Raw genomic sequence first — 14,972 nt, 5'->3', positions numbered from 1 at the left:
AGGGACATTCCCGTGACCTGCCGGGGGTCAGGGTCAGGGTTCAATGTCCTCGGGCAAGCAGACTCACAGAGCCTTGGGTTCCTCTGGCCTGTCATCTAGTCGAAGGGTCCGGCTACCACGTGGCATTTTTTACTGCCCAGTACGAAGAGTGGATTGATCTCTAGGCCCAGAGGTGGACACGGGCCTCTGGACCCCACAGGAGGTGACCACCATAGAGAGATGATGTGGGCTTAGCATCTCACCCCTCAGAGACTCTCAGAGCTTTACCTCGGGCTCCACCCTCCCTCCAGAGGCCTGGACCCAAGGCTTCATTCATTTTCATTCATCAAGTACCTTCCGAGCACCTGCTATGTGCCAGGTACTGCTCCAGGCGCCGGGGTGATGGTGGTGGGCTTCTTTCTCCCTGGCGTGGTGGCTCCCCACTGTCACCCTGTCCAACCAGTCTTCCCCTGGACCTGGGCTGACACTGCCACAGGTCCCCAACACCAGGGGCCCCAGGAGCCACAGACTCCTCTGCCTTCCTCAGCCAGTTCTTCCTCCTGGATATCTCTGGGCCGTGTCCCCTCCTCCCCACACTGACCATCACTGTCAGGTCCAGGCCCCTCATGCTACCCCCTAGTTGAGCTCCCTCTGGTGTTTATCCCCTGGGGTCTCCCACTGCCCCCAGTGGTGAAGGACTTCTGTTTAAAGGGTGCATCAGATCATGCCTCACCCCACCCAGCACCCACCCCTAACGCCCTTCTGCCGGGGTTCCCTGTGGCCTTTCAGATAAAGGTTGGGCTGCAGGACATGGATACATGCCCCTCTGTGATCCGCTCTGGCCAATGGTCTCATCTCTGCTTGTCCCTCCCTCCTCACACCCTACGTTCCAGCAGACACCACATCCCTTGGACACATCCCAATATCCTGTAACTCCATGTCCTCGCATGTCCTGTCCTACCACCTCGTGTGTTCTTCCTCCCTCATTCAAACAGGACACTTCTAGTCATCCTTCAAGACACAACTCCCATGTTGTCACTCCCCAGAGGTGAGCTGTGGGGTCTCACTCACCTTCCAGTGTCAGGGATCCTTCCTCTGAGTACAGTAAAATCCTAACATTTTCTTAATATCCTCATCTCTGTATCCCTAGGGCCTAATGTCCTTAAGTTGAGTAAATGAATAATTGAATGTCTCAGGTGATTCTTTAATCATATAGTGTATGTGATCCCTGCACCCCGAAATAGATAGAAGTTTCCCTGAGAGCAGAGCCCTATTTTCAACTCAAGAGCAGTACATCAGTGTGTCAGGAATGTGCTGGGGAGCCAGGCTGCCTGGATTTAAGTCCTGACCCCACCACCTACTAATGTGTGGTCTTGAGCGAGATACTTAGCCTCCTTATGCCTCAGTATCCTCATCTATGAAATAGGGATCGTACTTGTTCTGTATCTATTGCTGTGCAACAAACTACTTACAAAATTTAGTGGCATAAAGCAACCACCATCTTATTGTTGCTCATGATTTTGTCGCTTGGGAATTTGGGCAGGGCTCTGTTGGAAGATTTTTCTGCTCCTTCTAGCACTGACTAGGTCACTTGGTGATACTAGCTGGGGATCAGTCTGGTCCAGAGGGGCCAAGAAGCCTTTACTCACGCCTGCGCCTTGGCAGGCACAACTGGAAGGCTAGACTCAGCCAGGCCCCCTTGGGCCTCTCTCTATGTCCATATAATCTCCAGGCTTCTCCAGGACAGTGGTCTCAGGATCATCAGACTTCTTACATGGCAACTCAGGGCTCCCAGACTCCAGGCAGAAGCTGCCAGTTCTCAAAAGTGCTACACATGGAACTGGCATAGTATCACTTTGGCCTTATTCTATTGCCCAAAGCAGTCTGAGTTGACTCAGATTCACGGGGAGAGGGCATAGCTTCCACTTTTTGATGGGAAGAGTGTCAAAAAAAGCACAGCCACCTTCAACCTGCCACATGATAGTGTTTATATTCTAGAGCTAATGTGCAGATTAAATGAATTAATACATATAAAGTGCTTAGGGAATGATGATTGCTGTAAATGTCCTAGTTCCTTAGCATTCTCTCACTGTTCCTAACCAAGTTCTCAGGAAATATTCCATATCATAACTCAGTAGAGGAGGAGGCACACAGAGATTCTAGGCTGGGCTGCATAGAGGGAGCTTCTGAGACCAACCCCTGACCTATACTCTGCAAACCAGGGGTTCACCTGGAATCCCAAGATGCTGAAAACAGAGTTCTGAGGGAGCCCAGGAGAGAACAGAACCAACACAAACTCAGCACACAGTCCATAGATGCCAAAACCCACGGACTCCCCACCAGGGGTTTCCCCAAACACGTAAGTCACAGATGAGGAAACCAAGTTCAAAAAGGGAGCTTGCCCAGGTTCAACCAGCTAGTAAGTGACAAAGCAGACCTCACATCGGAGTCTGCCTGAGTGTCGGTTCTTTCTACTACAGCCACTGCCACAGAGAAAACCGCAGAACATGCTCCATCACATCTTCTCAATGACTCACAGGGCTTTGGTCCCACCCCTCAGGCTTCCACCAGAAAAGACTTCACGATCTCAAACGATCCACCCAATTTCTCTGGGAATCTCTGCCACACCTGCCGTTCCAACTCCCTAATTCCATTTCCTGTTTCTGCAAAGAAACAGCCCCCAACCTCTTTTAAAGATAGATTGTCATGTGAGAATTATAACAAACTACATATAAATATACGCAGCATATCTACACACAAACACACACACACAAAACACATCATGCTTTAGTCTGCAAAATGCTCACACATACATCCCCTCCCAATGGTTCCATGAGGTTGGCAGCACCGTCCCCATTTCATAGACAAGGAAACTGAATGGTGGTGTGCTGGTAATGTTTAACAACCAGCTTTCCAGGGAAAGAAAGCCCCAGTTTTATGACATTTTCCAATTTCCATGATGTAAATGCTCCCACTGCATTGATATCAAGCACTGAGTTGGGAGGAGATGTGCACTGTGAACTCTCGTGGGCTGGAAGGACCTGGCCCCAGGACCCCACCAAAATCGAGGCTCAGAGACAAGCCCACCTGCAGACAGTCATCAAGAGGCAGAACCATTAAGAGGGCATGAACTCAGGTGATCCCACTAGCTCCTCTCCATAGCTGTCCTTATTGAAGCCACCCAGCCCCTGTCTGCTCCTTTCTTTCCAGCTCTGGCTCTGTGCAATGAAAATAAAGCACTAGCACCTGGCTATACTCTTAGCTCAGGCCTCATACTCTGAGGATGGGCTTCTCTGATAGCTCAGTCTCAGTTGGTAAAGAATCTGCCTGCAATGCAGGAGACCCTGGTTCGATTCCTGGGTCGGGAAGATCCGCTGGAGAACTACCCACTCCAGTATTCTTGGGCTTCCCTTGTGGCTCAGACGGTAAAGAATCTGCCTGCAATGCAGGACACCTAGGTTTGATCCCTGGGGTGGGAACATCACCTGGAGAAGGGAAAGGCTACCCACTCCAGTATTCTGGCCTGGAGAATTCCATGGACTGTATAGTCCATGGGGTCGCAAAGACTTGGACACGACTGAACAACTTTCACATACTCGGAGGGTAATTTCAAAGTTCTCATGCATATTCCATGATGGTCTGCTCGACCCCTCGCTCTCTGTGCCGCCCCCCCCACCCCCTAACTTGGGAGACCCATGCACATGAGGACCACAGGAGGTAAGACAAGAAACAACCTGGCTCAGAAGAAGGTGCTTTGAACGTGGAGTTGAGAGCCTGGCTTCAGTCCCAGTTTCATCCTTGGGCACAATTCCCTTCAGTGCAAAATGGGGGTCTAGCACCTGCTTCGTAGGGCTGTGGTGAAGACAAGAGGAACGACTTCCATGAAGACCACCTCATGCCTGGTACACAGAGAGTCTGGTACACAGTGTGGTACATGGGGAGTTTCCCCAGTAGCTGGGGCCAAAGGCTATATAAGATTTCAAGGGTAGGGTCTAGTATTGCGGAACCGAGTCTCACCTGGGGGCTGCCCAGGGCAGTCTTGAACTGCAAACAATGACTACATTAAAGAAACATCTCAAGAGGGGAAGTTCCACTGTGGCAAGTTCCCTGAAAGTTTCCACTTTGTAAACCAAGGCGGAGACAGCAAAAAGCACAACAAAGAATATATGTAACAGACTCAGGACTGCCAGTAAAAGCAATGCAAACTATTCACTGATTCTTAACAGATCTAGAGAAATGGTGGTGGTTTAACTGCTCAGTCGTGTCTGATTCTTTGCAACCCCATGGTCTGTAGACATCCAGACTTCTGTCCAGGCTGGAGTGGGTTGTGATTTCCTTCTCCAGGGCATCCTCCTGACCCAAGGACTGAACCCGCATATCCTGTGTCTCCTGCATCACAGGCAGATATTTGATATCCAGGAGATGAACACACGCACACACAAAATCATGGAAGTCACCAGTCCATTTCTACAGAACTTTCCAGAAGGCTTCATCTCTGACTGCTTCCTTAAATAGTTTGGACAGAAAGGAGAAGTTGATGGGACAGGTATGATATTGTGGCTTCCCAAGTGGCCGGCTGGGTTGCCTGGGACACTGAACAACATGTGTTTTCCTCACCTGTGGTGAGGCTTCATATTCTAGTGCTTGGGATGTCTGGGGCCAGGCAAACCAAGAATAGCACCTTCTCTCCGTATGGGGCTTCATCTTTCTAAGGCATTTTATATCAATTTCTTGCCTGGTGAGGTCAGGTGGCCAGAGACATTGAGTGACATGCTTAAGGTAACACAGCAGGTTACTGGTGGGGCCAGATTAGAACCCCATTCATTGATACCTGCCATGGTTTTGCATAAACTCACACTGATGCTGTTCCTCTTTCTGGTGGGAAAGCTACCTGGAAGCTTCCAGAGCCAGGCAAATCTGTGAGGCACTTCAGAAGTACTCAGAGGTGGACTTCCCTGGTGGTCCAGTAGCTAAGACTCTGCACTTCCAATGCAGGGGGCCAGAGTCTGATCTCTGGTCAGGAGTCGGGAGCCCACAAGCCACAACTGAGACCCCGAGGGCTGCAAATAAGGCCCGGCACAGCAAATAAAATTTTTTTAAAGTGTCCAGAGGTAACAATCAGCTTTCCCTTTTGGAAAAAAAACCCTCAAATCTGAGTTCCCCTGGAACAATCCCTAAGAAGTCCTGAATATTGGGGGCACTCCTTCCAGAGCAAGGCTCCATGCAGGGACACCGTGAGAACTGCAAACCCACTTGTAAAAAGCACTTTGCCTTGTTTCTTCTAACCCACCAGCTACCCAAGTGATCCTTCTGAGAGTAGAATTTGGTCTCCTCTGAGCTCAGGGCTCAATAGATGCTAGTTATGTATACACGGGAATGAATAGATGGATGGATGGATGCTGTAGTATGCAGCTTGCTCTAGAATCTCTGTCAGGTTTCAAGTATGTCCGAATGTTTTCTTGTTTATTCCCCACAGTAATTTCCTTGGGGGCATCTTTAACCCTATTTATGGTTGATGAAAGTGAGGCCCAGGAGTCACACCTTGCTTGAGTTCCCAGAGCCAATTAAGCAGGAGAACTGAATGCAAATCCAGGTTTTCTGACTCCAAGACCTCTCTGTCAAGGGTGAAGGTGAGCAGAGAAGGGGAAGAGGCAATTAACTTTTCATGAGTACTGGCTCTATGTAGTTTCAATTAAGTCATCTGATTATGAGGTCATTTCACGGTCGAGAAAACCAAGGCTTATTGAGGTGGATGATTGAGTAGCATGGCCAAGACCTCACAGCTGATGAATGCAAAGGGGTGGCATTTGAGTTTGGATCCACTGGGTTCCAAAGCACACTCTCTGGGTCCTAGAAACTCTCTGTACAAGCGTGGGGTATGACTAACGGTTGAGCAGTGGTCCTACCCTTTGCTACGCTATGGGGACCCCAGATCTATCAGACAGAAGCTCTACCCTTCTGGAGATGAGTACACTTGACTGGCTGAGAGGAGAGGGCTTCGAGACCCCCAAGCACAGCACAGAGGCGGAGTGACATGCTGAGTGCAGAGGAGGGTGGCGCCAGATGGGGGTGCGAGCATTAGTTGTCTCCCACGGGCCTCGTTGTGGAGATAGCCTGGGAGAAACTGCCTCCATCAGGCAACAGACGCATAAGAACTTCACTGTCCGCCTAAGTAGTCTCATCAGGAAGTCTGCCGGCCTGGGCGGGTGGTGGGCATGGGGAGATTGCTGGAGGTCAGATGCAGGTGCCCCCCTCCTCTGCTATTTCAGGACGGCCAGGGCAAAGCAACTCCCACTCTCTGCCTGGCGCTCCACGCCTGTAATATCAGTACAATAACGTTATTTCTACGGAGATGCACGCCCTTGTGGCTGGGAGCACTACTTTATGGTGGTGGTAGTCTTTCACACGTTAGTATGAATCTGTTTACTGGCTAGAGACTTTCCAGAGAGCAGTTTTTCATGGAAGGTGGCAGAGGGAGGCAGAAACAGCTGGAAACGAAGGTGGGAGCCCCAGACACAAACGTTGATAATCCAAACCCAGAGTTTTCCTGTGACAGGAAGCCCAGGAGGCACTGGGGCCCAATCCCTCTGGAGTCACCCCTAAAAGAGGGGTAGTAGCTATGCAGAGACCCCCAGCTCTCTGAAGCCACTGAGTTGGACTGTCTTCCCCCAGACACATCTTCCGAAGCTGCAAAGCCCCTGAAGGTGGCAGTCACGGTACACACAGGCCGAGGTCACTCGCTGGGGCCTGGTGACGGTGTGACACTTCCCCTCCCCCCCACAACCCACTTCCCTCTTCTCTTGCCTCCGAGGCCACGTGTCCTGGATCTTTCTCCTCTCTCTGTCAAAACCTCCCCTGGTGTTCCATTTCCACAGAGCCAGACAAACTCCTGGTGCCCTCAAAGTGCACACTGACATTCTAGCTCTTATGACCCTCTGACTTCCATTTCTGGTTAAGTGCACGTGGGTCTGCTCAGCGTCGGCCAATGTCACACGCCGTGTCTTACAGGGCCTTCCTAAGTGTCATTCAGCACACAATTCATTGGATGCAAAGTCTTTGAAATGTTTAATAACACAGAGAAAGTGCGTAATAAAATGTTTAAGTGAAAAAAGAAGGCTAAAAAATATGCACCACTACAATTCAAAAATCTATAAAAGAAAGAAAGAGCCAAAGTCACCAAAGATTTACAGTAAGGTTCTTGGAGGTAAAGTATCTGATGATGCATTTTTTCCTGGGCCAACCTCAATTCTGGAAGCTGAAAAGGGAATTACTGAAAATAGAAAAATACAAACTGCGGTTACTTTTTTTTTTTGCCAAAACCTGCATGGGTCATAACCAATATGAGATAAGAAGAATGAATTAACTTCTTAGAGGAGTCCTGCAGGAGCACGACGCTGCAGGAAGTGATGGTTTTGAGGTCTGAGCTGCATGTTACTCAACCCCACAGCTAATTATAACTGCTAGAATGTATTGAGTGCTTACTACACTCAGACACTGTGACAGCTTTCCACCATACATGACTGCATTTTGTCCAGGAAACAACACTAGGATATTATAGTTACCTCTGTTCTGACACCAATCCCAGTGTCTGAGCTTTCCAAACCACCAAGCTATTCTCCAGCACCCACTGGGTGTCCTACAATGTAACTCAATTCTTTATTTCTAAAAATGTAAAAACATATATATTTTTTTTTTGGCTGAGCCATGCAGCATGTGGAATCTTAGTTTCCCTGACCAGGGGTCGAACTCACACCCTCCTGCATTGGAAGTGCAGAGTCTTAATCACTGGACTTCCAGGGAAGTCTCCAGTCTAACTCAATGCTGACACGATACACCTAGAGAGCGTCAGATCCCACAAAACTTCCCCCACCACCCCCACCCCCACTTCAGACACTAATCACAAGTCTAGGTTGCTACCTGTGCTTGTGACCAATCACCTATGGGACCAGAGGTTCTGATGACTTGGGTTCAACTAATCTGCTAGTGTGTTGCAGAATTCAGGAAACTCATTTACTCACAACATCACTAGTTTGTATTAAAAGATAAAACTCAGGAACAACCAAATGGAAGAGACACACAGGACAACGTATGCAGGAAGGGATCAGAGCTTCTCTGCTCTCCCCAATCTCCACTGTGTTCACAAACCAGGAAGCTCTCTGAACCTGGTCCCTTTGGGTTTTTATGGAGGCTCCTTTTCACAGACATGATTGATCAAATCATTGGCCATCAGTGATACTCAACCTCCAGCTCCTCTCCCTTTCCCAGAGGTTGGGAGTGGAACTGAAATGTCCAACATTCCAATCGAATGATTGGTTTCCTGGCAACCAACCCCCATCCTTAGGTACTTTCCCAAAGTCACCACACTGACATAAACTCAGGTGTGGTTGAAAGGGTTTGTTACGTGTCTCAAGACACAGTTACAGCTCTTTTTACTTAGAAAATTCTGAGGGAGCTCTGTGCCAGGAATGGGGATGAAGACCATGTATGTTTCTGATTGTAGGTCACAACAGCACAGGTCCAAGGCTGAGTACTTCCTATGTGCCAGGCAGCACTGCCTCGCATCCCTCCTGTGATCACTCATCAATCCTCCAACAGCCATGCTGCAGATGTTCCAAATTGAAGCAAAGAAATATTAAGATAATTGTCTAATGTCAGAAGATGCCAGGGACGGAATAAAAACCTAGAACTGTCAGTCTTTCCAAAGCTCATGATCTCAAAAGAGGTTTGCCTTGATAAGAGCACAAGACTAACCATGATACAGTGCCTCCTGCCTGATAAAATATCAAGAGCTTGCCTTCTTCACACCAAACCTGACTTTAACATAATCATCCCTTACCTTTTATGGACTAAATATATTTTGGTCCAAATACAGATGAAATCTCATTCAAGGATAATGGGTCAGTTGGTGAAAGGGTCAAACCCAAGAGCATCAAAGCAAATCTCGTGTGGACCTCAAAGGCAATCTGTGTGACACTCTGCCCTCCCATACATACAGATCTCTACTGCCGGGGAGGACTCATCTAGAATTTCTCCCCTCCTTGGTTTGAAAGGCCCCCCAGTCCAGCGGTGGTAATCACCAGCACCAGTCCGCACAACATTCACTGTTGAGGTGGGCTCTGTTCCCAAGTGCAAGTGTATTTATCTCATTCAACTACTTGGCCCCAAATCACAGGCCCAAGGGTGGGAGATCTGCACAAAACAAGAAGAAATCCTAACTGAGTTCAACAGGCCAGCCTTTCTAATGCCAGTGGTCGGTGTGGAATAGGGGATAGGCAAGAAGGGAAGTGCGGCTGCCCCGAAACTAGGCCAAGTGGCTCAGACTGAGTTCTGGGCAGTCACTTCCTGTAGGGGCCAGACCACACTATCCGCTGCTGTCTCAGGATTCCTCTTCCGCAGACAGGGCCACCTGACTTTCTGTTATATATCAGCCAGAAGAAAATGCCATCACATGAAGGTGTCATTGCTGCCATCTTCAAGGGTGCAGATTAATGAAAAAGATAGCTCATGTCCCCCAGCCAGCTAGTTAATTTCAGCCATAAAGGGGCAAGGCTGCACCTGAAGGCTGGTCAGAACTCCATCCATCCTGTGTCCTGCCCCTTCACCTCCTATATCCCCTGAGCCAATGTCTTTTCTGCCAGTTCTCAGCCACTACCCGCCACACATACACGTCTAGCCTCTGAGTGTCCCTGATGAAGCTAAGTGGTGATGCACTTGTCACCTTGGAGCAGCACAGAGGGGAATCAGGAATGCAATAGGTGACAACAGTTGTTCAAAATAGTTGCTACCCCTCCGTGATAGTCACACACTGGCGGGAGAATCATACTTACCATCCCACTGAGTCTGGTCTGGCCATTCAACCTGTTTTGGCCAGTGAGATGTGATGGGAAGTGACTTCTGCCACCTCTGAATAAATCGGCCATCTCTCTTCCTCCTCTCTGTTCCCACATGGGTGCTGCTTTTTCAGCCCAGATTGCAGAGTGAAATGTTTTTGTAAAGAGTCTCGGCTGACATGTGATGTGAGTGAGCAACATACTCGCCTTACTGTGTGTGCAGTCCTGTGGGGATACAAGCCACTGCAGTGCAGGGCCGTTTGTCACCACAGCGTAACTAGCCTGAGTGGACTGGTTCAGGATTTTGCCAAAAAACAAGGAACTAGAGGATGACCCAAATGCACAGAAGCACAGAGGGGGTCTGCAAAGGTCTCTCCCATTCAAGGCCGACAGAGGGGGGCCACAGATAAGGCCACTTTCTGGGGGATCCCCTGTCTCCTTCCTTCGCCTCAGCTCTGTGTGGGGAATCCCAACAAAAGGTCCCAGGTCCAGCTCTGGGCCTTCCCCTTGCCCACTTCCTCCTCAGGCCACCCCCCACCGCAGCCACCATGGCCACAGGAGGATGCAAGAGGTTGGTGGCTCCTTCCTCCCACAAAGGACTACGGCCAGGCCCCACAAACTGGGCTGGGAGATACCCAGAACCTTGGAACCCAGTGTATAGGCTTATTCCACCCCTCTTTTTGCCTGAATCCTGAAGGAGCCTTAATAATAACAGCAATAACAACAACAGTGATAATAGCAAACACAGTTATTACCCTCTAGGGTGCTCTGGGTACTACCCTAAGCACTTCATATACACTAGCTCCTCCTTCCAGCCCGCTATGGGGGCAGCACCATTATCATCCCCATCTTAGAGGCCTGGAGAGGTTAGGCAAGGGGCCCAAGGTCACACAGGTGGTTAAAGGCAGAGCTCCGATTCCAACATAGGCTGTGTGGCTTCTCTGGTCTGTGCTTGACCATCATCTTAAGGAGCAGGTACCACACAGGAGACAGCACAAAGGTGGAACGCTGATGCAGCGTGGCAAAGAAACACACCACCTGCTGCTTTCTTGCTGTTGTCTGGTTTCTCTCAGGGCAGATCTCAGGGCTGAGGTTTGGGAAGCAGAGGAATAAAATTAAAAAAAAAAAGAGCAAAATGAAACACATACAAAACCTATAGACAACATCTGTGCAGTCACAGGGAATGGATACGAAGAGTGATTTAGAAGAGTTATGTTCCATGAAGGATGTTTGGTTTGGGTTTTGATGCTCTTTTTCAGCTAAGCTGAGCATACATTTTTAAAGGTTTAAAAATGGAAAATGGGATTCTACCACGTGGCCCCGGGAGGAAGACATGAAATCAGAGAAGGAAGCTTCCTTCATCCCGAATGCCTTGGCGTATTCCTTGGGCTCCTACTCAAGAATGAGACACACAACCAGATGTGACATCTGGTTCCATGGATTAGACCTTGTGCGTGCTTCCCAACCAGGCTCCGAAAGCCTGGGGCAGCCAGACTGTCACTGGGGTGGGAAGACTGAGAAGTGATTACCCTGGAGATGGGGCAGGGAGGTGGGAAAAGAAGCTCGGGGGCCAAGGATTTCGGAAGGCAGAGCTTCTAGACATTCCATCCATCCAGCCCAACCCCCTTTTCCTCCACGAAGGCTCCCTGATCAGCCTGCCCTTAAAACCACGCTCCCTCCTTCCACTTCTTGCACATGGGCTGATGTGTAACTGGCTCAGCACAACACCCCCACTTTCAGCTACTTTCCCAATGTTGGTGTTGAAATTCAAGAGCACAACTGACTCCTGGGTTTCTAAAGGATGGTAGACACTTGATTCCTACAATTGTAGGTACTCTGGGCAGCCAAGTCCCCAAAAGCCTGGTTACTTACTCTCCATAAGAAGCAGGACGAAATGAGTCCATAAGCAGGAAGGCTGATGGCTGTCTTTTCCCAAGATCAAAAGTGCACCCAGGGTCTGTGTAGCCAGCGGGTGCCCCAAACAACCTCACTCCTTCTGTAGTCACCGTATGTTTGGTCTGGGGAAACTCTAACATTCTCCTTCCTCTCTGAGATCCCTACATTTTCTTTCCTGCTGGATGCTGTAGGACAGGAGTCATTAAGGATTGCTCTATAAATTAACAACCCCACACACTCCTTACCCTTTACCCAGGGAGCAGACTCTGAGCAGTTCACCAAGATCCTGGCTCTTTGTGCCTTCCCAGACAGATGTCTGGACTACATATCCCAGTCCCCCTTGCAGTTGGGCGTGGCCATGTGAGGAAGTTCTAACCAATGGAACGTGAGCACAAGTGTCACACTGACTTACAGGCATTGAGGTAAGACTCACCCACAAGACTCCCCTTTCCCCTTGCCATGTGGTTGGCATGGAGTCAACCACAGGAGGGCTTCTCAGGGGGCACTAGTGGTAAAAGAACCTGCCTGCCAATGCAGGAAACATAAGAGCCAAGGGTTTGATCCCAGGGTTGGGAAGATCCCCTGGAGATGGGCATGGCAACCCACTCCAGGATTCTTGCCTGGAGAAGTCCACGGACAGAGGAGCCTGGCAGGCTATAGTCCATAGGGTTGCAAAGAGTCAGATAAGACTGAAGTGACTTAGCATGCATGCATGTGCAACCTCAGGAAATTGGAGGCTGCATGCTCAAGATGGGGTCCCTGAATGAGCCTTCCCCACTGACCAGGAATCTTGCACACGATCAGGAACTGGCCCCTTTTGAGTTTGAAAGTGAAAGTGTTGGTCACCCAGTGGTCTCTGGCTCTTTGCAACTCTGGGGACTGTAGCCCACCAAGCTCCTCTGTCCTTGGAATTCTCCAAGCAAGAATACTGGAGTGGGTTGCCATTTCCTTCTCGAAGAGATCTCCCCGACCCAGGGATCGAACTCAAGCTGTTCCAACTTTTGTTGTTATTGCAGCAGCTGGCTAATCTTCCCGCTTACATGTTCTCCATAGCATGACTCTCCATCGGATGATCACCTTATATCACTCACTCATTTATTATCTCCTCTCTCAGAGCAGGGCCTGTGTTTTGCTCCCTGCTGTGTCCCAGCCCTACAGCAGCTCCCGACACCACGCAGAGACACTTAATAACCGATTGTTAAACACACAAATGAGCAGATGATGTTTCACCCATTCAGTGTTTGGCAAGAAGAGGAATCTGCCCCTGCTTTTGCTTTCTCCTCCACCTCCCCACCCCCAGCTAGAAAATTAGCATATAATTCAATTAACATCCTCACTCTTCTGGATCCTGCCTGTATTCCCTTCTTGTTCACATCCTCCCAGAGTCCTTCCCACAATGGTCTGCAGCCTCGGCGCCCCTGAGCTGGATTCCCTGTGCAGTTACAACTGTCACGCTGCATAGCAAGTGCAGATGTGTGTCTCTCCACCCACCATGTCCCCCATCCTTCAACTGGACTGGGAGAGCCTTGAGGCCAGAACTCTGTCTTTTTCAAAATCTTTGCATCTTCCCAGTGTTGAGGCACATCTTCCCAGTTAAGAGGCACAAGTGTCTCTTAAGAAACAAGCACCCTAAAATATTGAATAAATATTTGTAAAAACATTTACTGTATGTACATAATATTTGGGCTTCCCAGGTGGCTCAATGCTAAAGAACTCGCCTGTCCATGCAAGAGACATAAGAGACGTGGGTTAGATCCTTGGGTTGAGAAGATCCTGTGGAGAAGGAAATGGCCACCCACTCCAGTATTCCTGCCTGGGAAATCCCATGGACAGAGGAGCCTGGCGGGCTATGGTCCATGGGGCTGCAGAAGAGTCAGACACAACTTAGCAACTAAACAACAACAACAGGTAACATTCAGTTATGCAAACATTTGATTACCTTATGTATTTCTATCCTAAACACTTAAATATTTTGTCCTTTTTTAACTGTTGTTACTCTGCTGCTAACCAAGAATAAAAAACTTCCCACACTCTTGGATCCATTTATTAAGAGGACCTGAGCTGGTGCTCAGAATAGTCTACAGATTTCTTCTATTAAGCTTTTTGGATCTTAATGTTTGGCACATGAGAGGAGGGGGAAGCCCAAACACTTTCAGTTGCATACAAACCATCCCTATATTGGGGTCCCCAAATATTTTTCCACAGAGGCCCAAGCCTGCCCCCTGGCACCCCTGGGCACACACAGGATTTCTGTCTTTGAAAGCGCTTGCCCATTTGACCCTCACAAAGGCTGTGTGATACACACAGAAAGACACTGTTCTGTCTGTTTGAAAGATATGAAAATTGAGTCTCAGAGAGGTTCAGTGACTTGTCCAAGATCACTGTGTGCTGAGCTGTCACTAGGATCCAGGGCCCAGACATTTCCCCTCTTTTCCTTCCCTTTCTTCAGCATGACCTAAACAAAAGGAAACTTCACAGGGGCCTTGAGGAAGCAAAGCCATCGAACTGTGACACGGGTGAGCGGAAACACATTGACTCTGAGTGATAAACCTGAGTTCAGAAGACACTGGGCCAAACAACTTCAGCAGATGAAAGCTGCCCCCCTTCTTCTAATTTTAGAGCCTTCTGGCCTGAGAGGAGTGTCTGTGGTTACAGGGTGTAGCATCTGCTGCTGCTGTATGGTTGGAGGCAGAACGGGAAGATGGTACTCACTCGATTTTTCTTCTTTAATGTTGTATTCGAGCACCTCGGATGAGCTGTCGTTCAGGGAAGGGAAGTGGACACAGAGCACCAGGTGCTTCAAGCCGCTGTCTCGGCGGACCAGGAACGTCTGCAATGGAGAAAGAGGGCGCTCCGTGAGTCAAAGATGTGGCAGGTGGTTGGAAGGACAACTGTGAGATGGGCGTCATCTGGAAGGTTCCAGAAACCAAGAGTCGGGGTGGGGGGGGTGGAGTTAAGCATTCCCAAGGACAAGTAGGGGTTCTGTCCCAAGAGCCATGTGTCACCTGGCCCATGTGCCGTGGATCCTTGAGCCTCAGTTTCTCATTTGTGTACAGAAGTGAAGGTCAACTAAATCAAGGCAGATTCCTGTGTCCCCACCCTCTGAGATGCTGGTTTGTTGGAGGCGGGGGTGGGTCTGGAATCAGCTGAATCTGGTACAGGTAGAGGTCTGGGGACTACTTTTAGAAAAGCACAAATGTAACGGCTGAATTTCAACTCACACCCTACCACATATGCTCTGGGGGAGGCTGGAAACAATCATAGATA

At 49.2% G+C, this 14,972-nt stretch overlaps 1 protein-coding gene across 1 annotated transcript in view; it reads right to left on the bottom strand.

The window, feature by feature from the left end:
• RIN3 (Ras and Rab interactor 3) overlaps nucleotides 1-14,972 on the bottom strand; it is a 130,330-nt gene that overhangs the window by 56,531 nt on the left and 58,827 nt on the right. The window contains exon 3 of the mRNA XM_065906609.1: nucleotides 14,418-14,535. Coding sequence (XP_065762681.1) covers nucleotides 14,418-14,535 — 118 coding nt within the window. The remainder of the gene's footprint in view (nucleotides 1-14,417; nucleotides 14,536-14,972) is intronic.

Source organism: Muntiacus reevesi, chromosome 15 (assembly GCF_963930625.1).
Source record: "Muntiacus reevesi chromosome 15, mMunRee1.1, whole genome shotgun sequence".
In the NCBI taxonomy this organism is placed as follows: Eukaryota; Metazoa; Chordata; class Mammalia; order Artiodactyla; family Cervidae; genus Muntiacus; species Muntiacus reevesi.
This window is presented reverse-complemented; position numbering and strand designations above follow the sequence as displayed.